The sequence below is a fragment of the Perognathus longimembris genome, chromosome 15 (assembly GCF_023159225.1).
Source record: "Perognathus longimembris pacificus isolate PPM17 chromosome 15, ASM2315922v1, whole genome shotgun sequence".
Taxonomy (NCBI): domain Eukaryota; kingdom Metazoa; phylum Chordata; class Mammalia; order Rodentia; family Heteromyidae; genus Perognathus; species Perognathus longimembris.
In genome coordinates, this window is record NC_063175.1 from 28,545,495 (window position 1) to 28,565,929 (window position 20,435).

Here is a 20,435-nt window from a genome sequence, read left to right on the forward strand (position 1 = left end):
TTCAAATTCTAAGTGTGGCCTTTCTCAGGCAAGGATCTGTAGGTACTGTAAACTGCCTGATGTTTCCTAAACATATAAGAATCTTTGATCCTTCTTGGCTTCTCCTCCTAGTGTTTTCACTCCTGAAGTGTTCTTTGCTACTTGTTCCTACCTTTCAAGACTTAGTTCTCTCATTATCATTTCTATAAGCCTCCTCAGATTTTCTTCAAACCCTTCTGCCTATGCTCAAATATAAATCTGAGCTTAATTTAAGAAGGGAATTGGTTGCAAATTATTTTAATTCATGTGTACTTGTTATTTCCACTATTGTTTAAGGAAAACAATGAAGACAATTTTAAAAAGTGCCATATTTCATTTAATATCCTCAAAAATCACACCTGGGAATCAGACAGAGAAAAGCAGCTGCTGGAATTACTAGGGTGCTTGAGAAACAGGAGAAGAAATGCTTGAAGAAAGAAAAGATGTGATTGGCTGTGCGTGCCATGGCATCTCCATAAAATAACAGTCGCACTCCAGAGAATGAGGAAATAAATGAAAAACCCCAGAAGTACAAAAGCAAAATCCTCAGAAGGCTTCTCAGGAAAACAGGATGGAAGAACCAAAGCACTCTTTCTCCAGCCTCCCCTGGTTCCCCCCCCAAAAGAAAGCTTTTTCCAAGGAGTTGGTGAGTAGTGATCTTGAAGAGACAGCTGGTGGCAGCACAAGTTCTCTTAAGAGGAAGAAGCAACCTAAGGAGGAAGTGGCTTCTGAATCAGAGAAGGCAGCCATCCTCTCTGTTCCCAAGAAAAAGGAAATTCTTCTCCATGGAGGAGCCAGTTAGCAGCCAGCCTTCTGAAGAGGCTCCCAGCAGTGAAAGCAGTGCCAAGAAAAAGAAAAAGCTCAAAAAAGCATCCAGGATTAGAATGGATGTTACCTGGGGTGGAGAGCATGCCCCATGGTGACCTTTCTCATCCAAAGCCCAATAAAAACAAATACACACACACACACACACACACACACACACACACACACACACACACACACACACCTTACTTTTTAAGACATGTCTTCAAAATGAATAAATAAATGGAAGGATGAATGAGGCACACTATCTTGTGTCTTTTTCCAAGGCAGATTAAATATAAATATTGCTTTCAGTTCTTTTAGAAGTTACATCATATTTTCTGGATTTTAGACAATATTGAGGACTTACTAAGATCCTACAGGTTTTAGCAGGTTTCAGAAGCACTCACATGAGTAAGGCATTACAAACAGTACAAGAAATGTATCCAATGCCTAACGTATAAAACTGTAACCTCTCCGTACATCAGTTTGATAACAAAAATTTGAAAAAAAAATAAGCTTTACCAATTGGAATGGGAATAAAATGTTAAAGCAAAGTGTGGGGGCTGGGGATATAGCCTAGCGGCAAGAGTGCCTGCCTCGGATACACGAGGCCCTAGGTTCGATTCCCCAGCACCACATATACAGAAAACGGCCAGAAGCGGCGCTGTGGCTCAGTGGCAGAGTGCTAGCCTTGAGCGGGAAGAAGCCAGGGACAGTGCTCAGGCCCTGAGTCTAAGGCCCAGGACTGGCAAAAAAAAAAAAAAAAAAAGCAAAGTGTGCTGTATAACACAATCTTTAGCTCATTCTTATCTTTTTCTTTCACTTAAAATATATATGGGATGTACAATCTGTGAATCTAAGTGTAGATAAATTTCTTTTCTTACTAAAGCTCTACAAAGACTATTCTAATGCCGAGTTCTTTAATTCTTTCCATGCTGCTGAACCTCTTACCTTTTTATCTAATCTTTTGTCTTTGCAAGTGGGTTGATATCTCTTGTTCTGTCACTGTTGACAAATTTATAATAATGAGCAAATCTAGAATGAGTGTTCCAATCATTGGCCAGCATGTGTGACTGGAACTTGCACTTCTTGACTGATGCTAATGTTGTTTAATTTAAAGAATAGGCTCTGTCGTGTTGGGAAATAGACTTCTCAGGAAGCAATTTCAGTTGCTGCTACTGATGTTTCAAAGATTGGTCACAAATCCATTCCTCTCCAGGTGCTGGTAGCTCACATCTGTAAACCTAGATGGTCATGAGTCTGAGATGTGAGTATCATGGTTCCAAGACCACCCAGACAGTAAAGTCCATGAGAATTTTATCTCCAATTATCCATCCCAAATCCCAAAGTGGCGGTGTGGCTCAAGTAGTAGAGTGTCAGCCTTGGGCAAATAAAGCTCAGGGACTGAACCTAGGTCCTGAGATCTTCAGGACTGGCAGAAGGAAATAAGGAAGGATGGAAGGAAAGAAAGAAGGAAGGAAGAGAGGGAAGGGAGAGAGGGAGGGGAAGGAGAAGGGAGGAGAAGAAGGGAGGGGGAGGGGAGGGAGGGAGGAAAGAAAAGAAAAGAAGAGAAAATAAAGATGGAAACAGAAACGTTCATCAAGTGTTGCAAAAACTCTTAAGTTGTAGATTGGCTAAGGCAATACTCTGCTGCTTCACAGAATGAAGCTCTATAGGCTCCTATCTCTGCTAGGTAGGAAGTTGTAAAGAAGCCTATAAGAAAGTGCACATTTCTTCCTCTTCATATCATTTGGTCTTCCTCTACTGTCATGATGTTTACATACTTCCTGTGGTCATATTTTTTTTAATTCATAAGTCCCATTTCATGGATGATGAGAAGCAAAAGTTTGCTTCTGGACTCCATGTATATATATTGGGAATCCCTACATTCACAGTTTCTTAGATTTAATGATTGAAATCTCAGGGATTATGATAAAGAAGCTTCTTCAAACAGACCATTTAAATATCATGTGCAAGGAGAATCTATGAGAATTTAAAGCTCAAGTCGCTGGTAGGGTGATGAGTAATGAAGTCCTCTCTCTCCAACCCAGGAGTTTCAGGTCTTCTGCTAGTGTCATTGAGACTGTGGCAGGCTCATTTATTAACTTTCCAGAAGGGTAAAAGCAAATAGCCTTTTTGTAACTTGATAATATCATTGGAGAATTTTCAGAATCTTTCAGAAACTGAACTGTCCATTGTTATTTCACATAGAAAACAGGGTGGTTCACTCTTGCCTATCATTATAAAAATGGTAGTAAATCTCAGACACCATTGTCTTTTAAAAAAAAAGTCCTAAGTAGAACTACAGATTAAATAAATAATTTTTAAGTAAATGGTTAAAAATTGAGTCTAGCATCAAAATTTTAATAAGCCATTTCAAGGTAAGTGTATTTATGAATATAATTGGATATCTGGAAGCAGAACATACAATATTTTTAATTGATAATCATTCTTATACTGTATCCTTTCTCTATTTTCTAGTGTCAGTCTCTCCCATTTCTAAGAACTTTCTGTTACTGAGCCAAATGTTCTCTGAAACAAAAGTAACACTTGTACTCTCGAATTAAAACATTCATTTCTGAAAGAGCCACAGATTTTTAACAAGATATGTCCAAAAATCAACTCACATTATTATGTGTTGAATGAAAATTACTATGTTTGATTAATTGGTGCTGAGTTTTATCAGCAGTGGCTTTTAGAAGAAAAACTCATTATTTTAACCACATTCCTCATCCTTAACATTTTGTGACTTTAAAGTGGCTTTAGTGGCAGGCAGGTTAATAATAAGGAAAAATGTCCTTCCTTCCTTCTTTCCTTCCTTCCTTCCTTCCTTCCTTCCTTCCTTCCTTCCTTCCTTCCTTCCTTCCTTCCTCCCTCCCTCCCTCGCTCTCTCCCTCTCTCCCTCTCTCCCTTGTCTGTCATAGATCTGGAATTCAAGGCCTGGGCACTGTCTCTGAGCTCTTTTGTTCAAGGCTACTACTTTACAACTTAAAGCCATAATTCCACTTCTAGGAGAAGTATTCTTGTTTTGGAAACTATTTGGTTAGTCCCTCCATTTCCAGGATTAACACATATTCACTTCCCACTATTGAGACCATGGCGTAGTTTACTGATAAAAACCCTAATGTCGTGGATAAGAATTATCATTTACTGTTTAGGAAATTAAATATATTAAATATACGTCTGTTGTTTCAAAGTCCATCTTTCTGCTGAGGCTGTTTTTTAATGATAGGATTTTTGTTGTTCAATACTGAGTGCTTAGAACATAGTAGCTCTCACAGAATACTCATGTGACAATGAAGAAATGAAGAATAGTCAATAGGAAAATCACTTAAACTTTGTAATGATCTTTAAAAATCACCTCAGAGGGTATACATTAAATACTAAGAAAACTGGGGGAGTGGGTTAGGAGGGATGGGGGAGAATGAAGAAGGGAGTGACATTGATCAAGGTGCATTGTATTTACCAACTAATTTGCTGAATGGTAACTCCCTTGTGGAACCACTTAAAGATAATAAAATTTTAATTTTTAAAAATTTCCTGAGATAAAATTGGCCTGGACTTTTGCTATTTCAATGCCTAATTAGCCAATTACCTCTGTGTTGAGGTAAGAATTTTCCATGTGAAAGGGTCAAAACATGATTTCAGAAATATGGGGCTACTGAAGGTGGGGTTGAGGAAATAGTTCCTGAGAACTACCAGTAGGAAGCAAATAAAAACCAGTCAACTCTAGAAGAAATTGGGAGATTATCTCTACTAGAACACTGTCTGAAAATTGCCTTCTCAGGCTAGCTCTGTCATATCATACCATAAATTACAGCAAAGGGAGCAACAGCACTGAGTGCCCAGAAAGAGGCTTTGACAAAGAGGAGACATTGAGCCTGCTGAGATTGCTCATAGTAGATTAAAATGCTGTCAATTTTAACTTTGCATGGATCTTTTAAAAAGTAGTTACAACAGTAGCTAGGGAAACTGTGATGGATATGGATATGCTGTACTGATATTATAACCTTGAACAATTACATTTACAAATTATAAACACTGAATAAAAAAATGCTGTGACAAAAATTTATCTACCAGGGAAAGGCATAGAACATGGTATTTCCTACTGGAGAAAGACTGAATTTAACTTCAGGATCCCATCCTAAGGTATCTAAAACCGTGCCTGTTTTTTCTTAAACTACTCTTTTTGAGCTGTTTGTATGTATAATTCTGTGGTGTGTTTTTATTACAATTTCTGTTAATTCTATAGCAGCTTTTCACAAAAGCTGTAGACTGCAAAGATAGAACATAATTGTGAGTGAATCTTTTGCCTAGTGGAGACAACTCAGATTATAGTACCATCACATTTACAATGGGCTTTTTCTTTCTTGGAATACTTATTTTACATATACATTTTCAAACTCAACTCATCTGTTTTCTAACTGGGATAAGGTCAACTGTTCTAAGAGGAACCTTAGGCCCTATCGATTTTTAATTTATTTTCAAAGAAGTTTCACCATACATCCTGAACTGGCCTAGACTTCATAATCCTTCCATCCCAGCCTCCTGAGTGTGTACTACTACATCTGGTGAACTTTCCACTGTTTACCACCCATGATCACATTCACACATAAATAGCAGCATTCATGATAAGGCATTTGAATCACTGAATTTAACATGTTATGTTCACATAAGGGGGACTCTATGCTTCTAGTCACATACGGTAAATGAATAAGAAGGAAACAGATAATAAACAACTTCCTACAAATTTGAGGTTGCTTGATAGGTGACTTTGAGCTTTTTCACAGAATCCTTAAATGCTAGAAAGAAATAGCAACTTAATGGTAAATACCCCATTTCTTGTCAGGGAGAAAGAGGGAATAATGGGTGTTTGCTCTGATACAGAGCATAAGTTTTCACTGAAGTATGTAGTATATCAGATTGACCCTCCAAATCTTGCAGAAATTATCTCAGAAAAACATCTACTTCTAGCTACCATCATGAATGTAGGCAGCAAAATCATCAAAACAAGCACCCATCCACTCTCTCATTTAAAACCATTTAGTGAATTCTTCCCTTTTGCCAGACATACTTTTGTGATTTCAGTATGCAGAGAAGACTGTGATGGAAACGCCTGCCCTTATAAGGAAGCTGTTATTCTAGTGTGAGATCAGCAGGTAACAAGCAAGTACAAATAACAGAGTAAAACCAGTGGAGGGAGAGGGAGACAGGTGCCTTGGAAGAAAAAAATCCATGAGACTGAACCATGCATCTAAGTGTGTAGGAATGGATACCTTTCAGAATATGAAATCAGACTGGCTTTTTTGATCAAAAGAAACTCAAATCTTGATCTTCTAGAAGCTGGTTAGGCAGTACTTTTCTAACTCTCTTCTGCTTATTCTATTTTGCCATAATCAGTAAGTCATAATTATTATTGTACCAAAATGCTGGAAGTCCTATCAATAAATAATTATTGAGATCTCCTTGTGTTCTCAGTACTGTACAATCAGGAAATACTGTTGAATTCAAAGAAGCAATTCTACTTATGTGATAAAATATAGGGACCAGGATGATGCTTCAGTCAGCAAATACTTAATACTTCTTAAAGCAAGAGGTGCTTTTTCAGAACAGTTACTACACCTGAGACGCTGTTCTCAGACACCTCCATGAAGAGGCACCATGTCACCACTAGATGGCGCCAATTATTTTCAGATTTTTAAGCAAATGAAAAGCATTTCTATGTAATAGCTATTGGGTAAAATGGAAGAATGTCATAGCTACTAATAACACTATAATTTATTAATAATTTATTATTGGAAGGATCACAAGATAGCGTGAAAAGTGTCACATTCAGTTACCTGGATATGTGTACATCTGTCCCAGATATTTTAATATTAACACTGACTTTAAATATATAAAATTAAAAGAAAGTACTTGAAATACATAAGGGATGCAATAGTTGAATGTGCAAGAATCATTTGCAAAAATATTTATGGATAAAAAAATAACTGATAAGTTTATATTACCACATTGCATATACTTTTAAAAGGTTTGGACTTGGATCCAAGAAGATGTCAGAGGAGCAGCAGAGCCCTAGCTAAGCTCCCTCTGACATCGCAGTTTTACAACTCCAGAGAAACTTTTACTCCTAGAAAGACAGCCCAAGTAAGTTCTAACAGTACAGGGATTCTGGCCAGGAAGGAAGAATCGACTTCGCTGCCCTGAAAACATAGATTTGGGATCTGGGCGGCATCCCACCACCATGCCAGTGCGGGCGCTGGCACAGTGCCCCACACTCCGGGCGCCTAAAGCACACAGTGATGACCAGGAAGAAATCCTCCAGACGGGGCAGACAGACACAGATCACAGGCTGCAAACAGACTGGCTGAAATCGCAGAGAAAGCATGAGCACCCCACAAAAGACATTCTCACTCACACCCACAGAGCAGCATCTGGAAGGTAGCCCTTCCCCCACCGCCAGAGCAAAGCGCCATCTTTGAAACTGGCATAGGGTCAGACCAGACTGGAACTAAAGCGGGCCTGGGGAAAGAGAGAACAAAGTGGCCATCTTTGGAAAGGGCAAGAGGGACAGACCAGTGAGAGCCAGCTCCGCCCTGGAGAAAGACCCCTGCCCAGGAAGGAGGTGCGTCCTAGGCTGAGGCTCACACACTCAGGTGAACTCAGCCAGAGGTGCCCCTCCCTGCCCGCCAGAATATCTAAATTGAAACCGAAAGCAACGAGCAGCTACCAGCAGCACGGAACAACCAGATGGGAGAACAAACAGTTCCCGAGACAGATAAACGGTCCCATCACAGAGGAAGCCCAATTCCAAGCCCGAAATGGAGCTGAATTCCATAGCCAGCTCTACCCAGGAGGCCACCTCGCCCAGGATGGAGGAACCTCCCCCAGGCAAGTGACTCTCAGCTAGGTAAACCAGGCCAGAGGCGCCCCGCCCTGCTGAGTCCACAGCCTATTCAAAGCCAGGCATTAAAGGAAGTGGCCCCACAGCAGATGGGAGGATCCACAGTTCCCAAGACTGTTCACGTGCCCCATCTACAGAGGACACCCAAGGCCTACCTGCAAGCTGTGCAAACCACAGAGCCCCAGGATTTCACTAACAGGGGAGGAGGGTCAAAGCAGATCTACCTCTTGCAAACTGAAAAGAAGTCAAACCAGCCAAGCAGCAAAATGGACTGCAGACCATCGAAAGGAAACCAGAGACTAGGGAAAGCCCACCCAAATAAGGAAGATTCCATTTTTCTAAACATTTTTTAAACTTTTTTTTAAAATTCTGAGATGTCATTGTTTTTTGTTTTTCATTTTTATGTGTTTGTTTTATCAGGTTTTTTTGGATGTTTGTTTTTCTGTTGTTGTTGTTTTTTATAATTTTTCTCGGTTTTGTGCATTTATCTTCCAGTATTTTTTCTTTGATTCTCTCTTCACATTCTCACTCTTTAAAATTACTTTCCTGTGAATTACACCTTCACTCTTTTCTGCTAACTCTCCATTGTCTATCATTTTAACCTTATTCTTTCTACTGATTCTACTCTTTTCCACATTTCCATGTCACTGAAACTAAACCAAAATCATCACCCCCCCCCCATACATTGTACTTTATTCTCTTCACTACCTCTAACCTACCCTCCTGATTTATATCCAGGAACTCCAGATTCCACTGACCCCTGGTCAGTGGATAGAGGGATAGAGGGTATCCCTGCACAATCTGAGTGTATCAAAGGGGTTCAAAGAGAAATCCAGCCAGTCCAAAAAGAACTTAATATAAAGAACAAAAATTGCTCATAGAGTTTTAACAGTAAATAAGTAACTACTGAGTACAGGGCTCAGAATTGGTTGTTGTATTGAAATTGTATTCTTTAGGAACAACAAATCTAATTTTATATACAGGTATACAAGGTATCTGTACATAATTGTGAACTTCTAAGATTTACACAACAGTACTTGGTAAGGTCTGCTTTGGGTCTGAAACGGTGCTCACAGGTGCTTGTAAATTGGCATTCCCAATCCAAATGGGCAGAAGCAACATAAGAAAGATGGCAAACAATGGAGTCTTATCTCCCACTCAAAACAAGCAGGAAGCAGAGCAGTCAATCAAAGACATAGACGAGAACCCTCAAAATACTCTACAAAGTCTACTGATAAACATGATAAATGAAAAGTTTGAATCAATACATCAATCCTTCAATAAAGTAATAGACGATTTCATGGCCTCAACAAATAGAAAGATAAATGAACGTCAAGAGTCAAATGAAAAGATAGCTACCCAGCTAAAAGATTTGAGAGACAGCACTCAAAACCAAATTAATGAAGTAAAGAAGTCCATGCAGGACCTAAGAGATAATTATAGCAAGGACATGGAAATCATCAGGAAAGACCAGTCAGAAGAAAAAGAGATTCGAAATCAAGGAGCTAGCCTACAGTTCCCGACTAGATAAAGCAGAGGATCGAATCTCAAGAGCTGAAGATTCCCTAGAATCTATGGCGCAAGATCAAAAATCAATACAAAACTAATCCAATCGACAAAGCAGACATCCCACAACACATTGTGATCAAAACAGGATCAACAGAGTCCAAGGAAAGAATCCTTAAAGCTGTTAGGGAGAAGAAAATAATCACATATACAGGAAAAGCAATCAGAATTACCCCAGACTTCTCAGCAGAGACCATGACAAGGAGAGCCTTTAATAAGGTATACCAAACCTTAAATAAAAATAACTACCATCCAAGAATACTGTACCCAGCTAAACTCTCATTTATAGCCGAAGGTCAAATAAAAGTCTTCCACAGTAAGGAAAAACTGAATCAATATATCTCCACCAAACCATCTTTATAGAAAATCCTCAAAGATGTACTATACAGGGAAAATAATCAAGATCCCAATACAGACAGAGAAATAAACCCTAAATAGTAAACATCAGATCAAGAAATGGGAAGACACAGCTGAACAAACGATCTTCTCTTAATCCTAACTCTCAACATTAATGGACTTAATTCTCCAATCAAACGACATAGGCTCATAAGTTGGATCAAAAATCAAGATCCATCTTTCTGTTGCCTCCAAGAGACACATCTATCCAGCAAAAGTAAACATCTTCTAAAAGTGAAAGGCTGGAATCAAATATATCAAGCAAATGGCCCCCATAAGCAGGCTGGAGTTGCAATCCTAGTATCAGACAAAATTGACTTCAAATTAAAAAAGGTAAGAAGAGACAAAGAAGGTTACTACATACTAGCAAACAGATCTCTCCTACAGGAAGATATAACCATTCTAAATATCTACACACCAAACGCAGGAGCACCCAACTTCATCAAACAAACACTACTGACTCTAAAAACACTCATAGACCCAAACACATTGATAGTTGGGGACTTTAACACTCCACTATCACCTCTGGACAGATCAACACACCAAAAACTGAAAAGAGAAATCACAGAACTAAATAATTGCATAGACCAACTAGACTTAACCGACATCTACAGAGTATTCCACCCAGCAACAACAGAATACACATTCTTCTCCGCAGCACATGGAACATTCTCCCAAATAGATCACATCTTAGGGCACAAAGAAAATCTGTACAAATTCAGAAGTATCAAAACCATTCCCTGCATTCTCTCAGACCACAATGGAATAAAATTAGAGCTCAACTCAAATAGTCACCACAGAAAATGCTACAATTCATGGAGACTAAAGAACACACTGCTGAACCATCAGTGGGTCATTGAAGAAATTAAAACGGAAATTCAAATGTTTAAGGAATTCAGCCAAGATGAGGCCACAAAGTACCAGATCCTTTGGGACACAGTAAAGGCAATACTCAGAGGAAAATTTCTATCTCTGAGTGCATACACCAACAAACTGGAGAAACAGCAACTCAATAATTTAAGGAAGCACCTTAATCTCCTTGAAAAAGAACAAGAAGCCAAACCCACAGTCAATTGATGGAAGCAAATAATTAAAATCAAATTAGAATTAAATCAATTAGAGACAAAAAAAATCAAAAGAATCAACAAAACAAAGAGTTGGTTCTTTGAAAAAAATCAACAAGATAGACAGACCCCTAGAAAACCTGACCAGAAAATGAAGGCATCACACCCAAATAAACAAGATCAGAGATGAAATAGGGAATATCACCACAGAAACAACCAAAATTCAGAACACAATAGGAGACTATTTTGGAAACTTTTATGCCAACAAATTCGAGAACTTGAAAGAAATGGATGATTTTGTATAAATAATTGATATCCCCAAACTCAACCATGAAGATTTAAACCTTCTAAGCAGACCCATATCCAGCATTGAAATAGAAACGGCAATAAGTGATCTCCCATCCAAGAAAAGCCCAGGTCCAGATGGATTCACAGCAGAATTCTACAAGGCCTTCAAAACAGAACTCACACCAATATTTCTCAAACTCTTCAATGAAATTGAAAGAGAAAGTTCACTACCAGACACACTCTATGAAGCCAGTATAACCCTCATCCCAAAACCAGGCAGGGACTCATCATGGAAAGAGAACTATAGACCGATTTCCCTGATGAACATAGATACAAAAATTCTCAACAAAATTCTAGCCAATCAACTTCAACAGTCATCAAAAAAATCATACACCATGATCAAACGGGATTCATCCCAGGGATGCAAAGTTGGTTCAATATACACAAGTCAATTAATGTAATCCAACACCTCAAAGGGAGCAAGATAAAGAACCACATGGTTATATCTCTGGATATCTCTGTGGAAAAGGCATTTGATAAAATCCAGCACCCATTTATGATGAAAGCCCTGGAAAAATTGAGATTCCAGGAAACACTCCTGAATGTAATAAAGGCAATTTATGACAAACCAACAGCAAGTATAATTTGAAACCATGAAAAGCCAAAGCCATTCCCTTTAAAATCAGGAGCAAGACAAGGATGTCCACTCTCTCCTCTCCTCTTCAACATAATACTAGAATTCCTAGCCAGAGCAATTAGGCAAGAAGAAAATATAAAGGGGACCCACATAGGAAAAGATGAAGTTAAACTTTCTCTCTTCGCAGATGACATGATCCTATACCTAAAGAATCCCATAGACTCTACCCCCAAGCTACTAGAGCTGATCCAAAACTTTGGCAAAGTTGCAGGATATAAAATAAACCTTCAAAAATCAACGGCCTTTCTCTTTGCTAACGACCTGAAGACCGAGGCTGATATAAGGAAAGCAACTCCCTTTGCAATAGCCCCCCAAAACATAAAATACCTAGGAATAACCTTAACCAAAGAAGTGAAACACCACTATGATGAGAACTTTTAAAACATGAAAAACGAAATCATGGCAGAACTAAGGAAATGGAAAAACCTCCCATGCTCCTGGATTGGGAGGATTAATATTGCCAAAATGGCAATATTGCCAAAGGCTATCTACAAATTCAATGCAATACCCATTAATATCCCAACACCATTCTTTAATGAAATAGAGGAAGCAATCCAGAAATTCATATGGAACAATAAAAGACCCAGAATAACAAAAACAATCCTAAGCAGAAAGAACAGTGCTGGAGGAACTACAATACCCAACTTCAAGCTGCATTATAAAGCTATTGCAGTAAAAATAGCTTGGTATTGGCACCAGAAAAGGCCTGAAGACCAATGGAACAGAACTGAAGACCCAGAAATGAACCCACAGAACTATGCCTACTTAATCTTTGATTAAGGGGCTAAAAAAAAAAGAATGGAAGAAAGATAACTTCTTTCACAAATGGTGCTGGCAAAACTGGTTCAACACATGCAACAAACTAAAACTAGACCCTTATATATCACCCTGCATCAAAAATCAATTACAAATGGATCAAAGACCTAGAAATTAAAACAGATACCCTGAAAACCCTAAAAGAAGGAGTAGGAGAAACACTTGGGCTCCTTGGCACAGGACGGAACTTCCTTAACAAAGACCCAGAAAGGCTACAAATCAAAGAAAGGTTAGACAAATGGGACTGCATCAAACTGCAGAGCTTCTGCAGGGAAAAGCACATAGCTCACAAGATAAACAGAAAGCCTACAGATTGGGAAAAGATCTTTACCAGCTATACAACGGACAAAGGCCTCATATCTAAATTATATGCAGAACTAAAAAAAATTACATTCCTCCAAAACAAAACCGCAAAGAACCAATAGCCCCCTCACCAAGTGGGCTAAAGATTTAAAAAGAGACTTCTCTGATGAGGAAATGAGAATGGCCAAGAGACATATGAAAAAGTGCTCTACATCACTGGCCATCAAAGAAATGCAAATCAAAACATTGAGATTCCATCTCACCCCAGTAAGAATGTCCTATATCAAGAAAACTAATAATAACAATTGTTGGAGGGGATGTGGCCAAAAGGGAACCCTACTTCATTGTTGGTGGGAATGTAAACTGGTCAGCCACTCTGGCAAGCAGTATGGAGATTCCTCAGAAAGCTAAACATAGAGCTCCCCTATGACCCAGCAGCCCCACTTTTGGGTATCTATCCAAAGACCACAAACACAATCACACTAAAGCCACCAGCACAACAATGTTCATCGTAGCACAATTTGTCATAGCTAGAATCTGGAACCAACCCAGATGCCCCTCAGTAGAGGAATGGATCAGGAAAAATGTGGTACATATACACAATGGAATTTTATGCCTCTATCAGAAAGAATGACATTGCCCCATTTGTAAGGAAATGGAAGGACTTGCAAAAAATTATACTATGTGAAGTGAGCCAGACCCAAAGAAACATGGACTCTATGGTCTCCCTCATAGGGAATAATTAGCACAGGTTTAGGCTAGTCACAGCAGAGGATCACAAGAGCCCAATAGCTATACCCTTATGAACACATAAGATGATGCTATGTGAAATGAACTTCATGTTATGGAAATGACTGTTATATCACTGTTGTAATGACTTTCAACATGCCATGTGAAACTGTAGCTTCTATTGTTGATGATCCTCTTGTATCCCCTTCCTGTGGTTGTACCTGCACTATCACTGTATCTTATTTGAGTACATTGGATACCATGTATACTGGTATTAGAACTAGGAAAGTGAAAGGGAATACCAAAATCGAGAGACAAAGGATAAAAAGACAAATGACTACCAAAGTAATACTTGAAAAACTGTTGGGTGTAAATCAACTGAACAACTCAAGGGGGGAGAGGGAAAGGCAGAGGCGGGAGCGGGGAATGAGGGAGGAGGTAACAAACAGTACAAGAAATGTATCCAGTACCTCACGTATGAAACTGTAACCTCTCTGTACATCAGTTTGACAATAAAAATTAAAAAAAATAAAAATATAAAAGGTTTGCAGACAAGTTTTAATAAAATAGAAACGTTATCTTTAATGAAAAAATTCGGTATCCTCTAAATATTTCTAAATATGTGTGTATACACGTGTATATTTAAAACCAAGTTATAGGTATATTACAACTAAATAAAAAAGCCATTATAAAATGTAACCATGTGGAAATCATTTAATTAAGTATATGTCATTTAGTGAAAATCTGCATAAAATTTAATATATATGTTTGTCAAATTTGATTAATAAAAACTCAGCTTCAAAAGATACATTTTATCAGATAGTTTTGCTGTTTTATTAAAGTAAGTATACACAAAATCCATTGAAAAGTACCTTGTGGCATGGCTTTATTAATTACTGAGAAGAAAAATTAAAGTTATATGTTCTCTCTAACTAATTAATATAGGTAGTTATAGGGTTTGAACTCAGTGCCTTTTGCTTTCTTGACACGTGATAGAATCACATGAACCACAGATATGGCAGCACTGAGATGATAATGATAATGCTATATCAATTCACTGATAGGCTCCTGAACAAAAATAATCATTAGTGAAATGTTAAAAATATGTCATATATATGTATATATATATAGCAAAACCAGCTCCTAGAATATTGAGCCCCCAACAAATTGTTAAAATACAAGCATCCTTTATGTTACAATATGAAAAATGAATGTCTCAAACTACCTACTAATTTGACCACTACTCTACTTGTTTCAAGTTAAAACAAGTAAAAAAAATACTTACACAAATATTTGCCAGAGATTTTTGTCTCATATGAACGAGCTTTCTAAACTTCTGGCCTTCTTTATAGAGTCTGTCATCGCATTTTGATTTCTCCTCCACAACATGATCATAGGCAGTTTGGATAAGTTCTTTTTCTAATCTCAGGTCATAAAACTGTTTACTGGGATGAAAAAAAATTCTGTGTCACTAGTTGATTTGTACTTTTCTTTCTGGGTTCACATATGATTTCTGGTTCACATTTAAAGCCCATGTACTTCATCTCCCTGTAACAAGTACTCTTTTACAAGCCAGACTCTGCTTCTTCAACGTACTATTCATAACAATAACTCAAAAGATTAAGATTATGTTATACATTAAAATAAATGTACCATTTAAAGAACAATATTTAAATAAGAACATGTGAATTAATTTATCAAATAAATGGTGAATATGATTACAAAATGGAAGCACTTACTTTAAAACTTCAAGTTCCTTCTCCATTTTTATCTTTTCTTCTTCTATTTCATTTAATTCTTTAGTTATGTCAATTGCCCTTTCATTATAAAGCACCGTTTTGCTCCTCGCTTCTTCTAATTCTTTAAAAATTGTTGAACGTTTTCCCTGCAAAAATAAAAAAAAATCAGGAAGGTTTGATTTTAAATAGTTGTATGTTTTAATCCTCACCAAAACACCGGCACAGTTATTATGGGCTGTATGAACAACTAAAAGTAAATTGCAATCTCTTGGTAATATAATTAACCAGCTAGCTGTGTGCTCTCCGGTTTTACATTTGATAAAATGGGTGCCCTGCCTCTTCTCCACACGCTTGTCTCTTCTCTCCACCCCCACACAGGCACACCTTACCAGCATGTTGTTTCAGGTAGCAGATAACATATGGCCCATCATGGCACTTCTTCCCATAATGCTCTGGGTGTCCACTCAAGCAATGAAAAGAAGTCGAGGCAGTGCTCACACAACCCATCAAGCAATTAGCCAATGCGGAAAGGACACATGGAAGGAGTCCCATACTAACGAAACAAAACAAGCAAGCAAAAAAACCTGCCCTACTAGAAGACTCCGAAGGAGTCCTCTTTGGGGTCCCTTCCCCATCAACACAGATTTTCCCTTTGTGGCTTTCCTGTGACTTCCAAATAAACTTGCCTTCCCTTCTTTTAAAACAAGCAAAACAAACACAGAAACAAACAACAAACAAGTTGTTTCATGACACGATCATGTGGTCACAGGTTTCCAAGCACATGCCACGTGCATGGGCAGGTAGCCAAGAGTATATATTGTTCTAACCTTTCAGAGAGAAAAAAAAGTCACTGTTTGCAATCGTCACAATTTCCCAGGCTGAAGTTGTGAATTCGCAACTATTTTTCATCTAACAAGATGTTCCGGGCCACCGACTGATTTACTGAGTTATTTTGTATTATTTCCCACATTCAGTTTACGTTCCCAACTGCTGTCCATTCTACTCTTATTTTCTTTATGTGTTTCCTATTCTTTTCTCTGCTAATCTAGTAGATTTCAATAAGAATGGCTCTTTATTTAGTTAGTTTTCTGATACTCTTCCTTCCTTTTTTAAAAATTATTTTTAAGTAGTTTGACAAAGGAGTTGCCATTTAACAAAGCAATTTATGAAGGCAATACATCTTGATTAATATTATTTCTTTCAATATTCTCACCCATCCCTCCTCTACCTACCTATTCCCTCGCTCTTCTTAATTTTGTAGGATATGTAGTGGGTTCTTCTTATTTTAATAATATACTGGATTCTTGCTTGCATTCTCCCATATCTCCTCTTCATTTCTCTACCTCTATTCCCCTTGGCTCTACCTTACCCTCCCCAAGTACCTGTTTCCTAATATTTATTTCATTAAACTTTGTCATTTTAAGAAATTACATTATTTAAGATCTCCCTTGAATCTACCATACTTCAGGTAATACATTTGTATGCACTTGCATATCACGTACCATATTTACCTATAAGTTTATAAGCGAAAGCTTGCTTTTACATATAAGGGTATTGTGAGTAGCATATTCTATGTTTTTGTTTTGTTATTACTGTTGGCAACACTGGTACCTGAACTCCTGGCTTCATGCTGAGTAGGTAGGCATTTACTGCTTGAGCCAGCTTCCATCCCTTTTCTGCTATTTCTGGTCTGGCTGTTTTTGAGATAAAGTCTCACTGTGTCCAGGTAATGTGGGCCCTGATAGTCTTACTTACCTTTCCTGTGGGAGGTGGGTGACTGGCACCTGTCACTATACACACAGTTGTTTAAGGCAGGATCTCATGAACTACACAATCTTCCAGACCTTCACTTCCTAAGTAGTTCAGATTCCCATCAAGGCCCATGAGTGCCCAGCCTGAATACTGTATTTTAATTCTCCTTTCTGCACTGTTTATTTTTCAACTGTTTCTGGAAGTTTTGGGTCTTTTATTATCTTTTAAGTTATATTTTAATTAGCTTTCAATAGTTGTACAAAGGAATTGTCATTCACCAAAGCATTTTCTGAATATGGTGCATCTTAATCCATGCCCCTCCTTTCACCATTCTCTGCCATCCCTCCTCTCTCTACCTCCCCACTCAATTTTCTCAATTTTGTAGGCGATTCATTGGATTTAATGACTTTACTGTACCCCAATCTACCCCATTCTCTTTGGCCCCGCTCCCCACTTTCCAAGTTCCTCTTTCCTGGTGTTTGCTTTGTTGGACTGTGAGTTAAACTTTCTAAGGACTTACACCATTTCACTCTCCTGTGAATATACATACCATTCTTTAATTAATACCTTTGTGTTCACTAGCATACCACCCTGAAGTATTTACTTACACATTTATAAATTAATTCTAGCTTTCACATATGAGAGAAAACATGCATCTTTTGTCTCTCTGGGCCTGACTTACTATACTCAACATATTTTTCCCCCAGATCCTTCTACTTCTTTGCAAATGCTGCCATACCATTATTTCCAATGGATGAGTAAAATTCCATTGTGAATATATACCATATTTTCCAAAAGATTACAAAGTACGATACAGTAAAACTACCTAACCAAGTTCATTGCAGTACTATTCACCACAGTCCAGGTATGGAATTAGCCCAAAAGCCCATTAAAGGACAAAGAGATCACACACACACACACACACACACACACACACACACACACACACACACACATACAGTGGAATATTTTACTGATAAATAATAGAAACAATCCCTCTGCAAGCCAATAATTTTCTGACAGTAGTCTTTTTCCCTAGACTGATTGACATAGGTTCCCGATATTTGGAGGCTTTTTACTCAAAATCATTCACATGTCCAGGTCTGATGGAAATCTGAATAGCGGTGAATATTGTAATGGCTAACATCATTTCTTCATTTATCATTTCACATTTTAAAATATACTTTAGGGGCTGGGAATATGGCCTAGTGGCAAGAGTGCTTGCCTCGTATACATGAAGCCCTAGGTTCGATTCCTCAGCACCACATATATAGAAAAGGCCAGAAGTGGCACTGTGGCTCAAGTTGGCAGAGGGCTAGCCTTGAGCCCAAAGAAGCCAGGGACAGTGCTCAAGCCCTGAGTCCAAGCCCCAGGACTGGCAAAAAATAAAATAAAATATATTTTAATGCTAACTAAGTCTATCCCAAACTTAGTTAGATCCCATTTTTTATTTTTTTAATTAATAAACATTGTGTGCTATCAAAATGCACGAAATTCAGATTCTGTACCTAAGATACAATTTGAATTTAAGCACACTAACAACTTGAATAATATGAGTATGTTGATGGGAAAAGGCAAGTGAAATGTGGCTTTCATGATTTAAAAATATTACTCAGATCACAATGTCTTTTAGAAAATGACAATAAAATTAAGATTTAAAAAATATTTTAAATATTGCCTCAGGCAAACAGCATGTGTTTTCTCTCTTATGCAGAAGCTAAACCTAAAATGCACCAGGGCACTATAAATTCTACAGGACTTCTGGCATTCACAAACTGTGAGACTAAAGGACTCTTGTAGGGAAGGAACCCAAAGGCATAATACCTCTGAACACTTAAAATACCATTTATCAAAACAAATTCCAAGAAATGGAAACATGAGTTGCTTTTTTTTGTCATTGTTGATGGTGCTGATATTGTTTGCTTTTGCTTTTTGTTTTTCTTTTTAATTTTGTTTTCTTTATTCTCTTTTCTGTCTTTTGGGAAAGGGTAAGAGGGAGTGAAGAAATGGAAGGAGGAAGGGTGAAAAAAATGCAGGCATGGTATTCACCAGGTACTACGTGGGAAATAAACTATGCAACTTGTGGGAAACGATGGGGAAACTGGGGGAAAGTTAAGGAAGGGGTGACATTGTGCAAAAAAAGTACTCATCACCTGACTTATTAACCCCTCTGTACAATATGGTAATAATAATAACACACATCCATATATACATATATATATATATATAAATTTTGTCCTTTGAACCATTCTTCCTATTAAGAAATATCTTAGGTGATCTGGGTCTCCAAAGTCAGTAGTCAGATGAATGGGAAAAACATTAAATTTACTTAACTAAGTGAAGACACATTCTAAAACAAAAATCATACTAATAAAACAGTTTAAAATTTAAAGAACTATATTTTGGAGGACATTTCTCTTAGTGTCATCTTATGTGATCATATATACATAGCTATTGAGTTATTGTGATCATCTGCTAGGACTATCCTAGACATATACTAATTATTACCAATAAGGGAGACCATAAAGTTTATGCTTCTTTGGATCTGGCTCACTTGACTTAGTGTGTTTTTTTTTCCTAAGTCTTTCCATTTTATTAAGAATGGGGCAGTGTCACTCTTTCTGATGGAAGCATAGAATTCTATTGTGTATATTTACCATAATTTCTTGATCCATTCATCTACTGAAGGGCATCTGGGTTGGTTCCATATTTTAGCTATGGTATATAATGCTGTAGCAAGAGGTTTATTGAGGTTTATTTTCAACGTACTATGTGAAAATTTTTTTTTTGCCCTCTGTTTATCTTCCCTACGATTAAGCCCCTGTTGTCACTGTATTTGATTCTGGTACTCTGGGTATTTTATATATGTCTGTCTGAATTAGAGAAGGGGAGGGAAGGGGAACATTAAAACAGTGAGACAAAGGGTAAAAGGTAAAACAATGAAACAGTAATACTTACAAGACAATATATTGTAAACGAACTGTACAACTGGGAGGGATGGGGGAGGAGGGAAGGTGTGAGAAAAATGAGGGGGATATCAAGTTGGGCAAGAAATGCATTTACTACCTAATGTATGTAACTGTAATCTCTCTGTACATCACCTTTACAATAAAAATAAATAAAAATTTAAAAGTTTCAAGAACTATGTATAAATTTAAAGTAAATTTCTATCTTTTTAAATATTAACCTACCCATACAGCCAAATTATATGTTAATATTAAAATTATTAATATATAAACATATTTGTGTTCAACTCAATCATTTTACTGTTTTAAAATATTAGATGGGTGGATTTGGAGCCAAAACAATAGATTTGTGGCAATAGAAGATCCTATCTATTAAATGTGCAATCCTGG

The 20,435-nt window shown here is 37.6% G+C and overlaps 1 protein-coding gene across 1 annotated transcript in view; it reads right to left on the reverse strand.

The window, feature by feature from the left end:
• The window catches only part of Ccdc178 (coiled-coil domain containing 178), a 274,152-nt gene that overhangs the window by 191,032 nt on the left and 62,685 nt on the right, over positions 1–20,435 (reverse strand). The window contains exons 14-15 of the mRNA XM_048363265.1: positions 15,328–15,473; positions 14,874–15,033 (exon numbers count right to left, since the gene is read on the reverse strand). Of these exons, the coding sequence (XP_048219222.1) occupies positions 14,874–15,033; positions 15,328–15,473 (306 nt within the window). The remainder of the gene's footprint in view (positions 1–14,873; positions 15,034–15,327; positions 15,474–20,435) is intronic.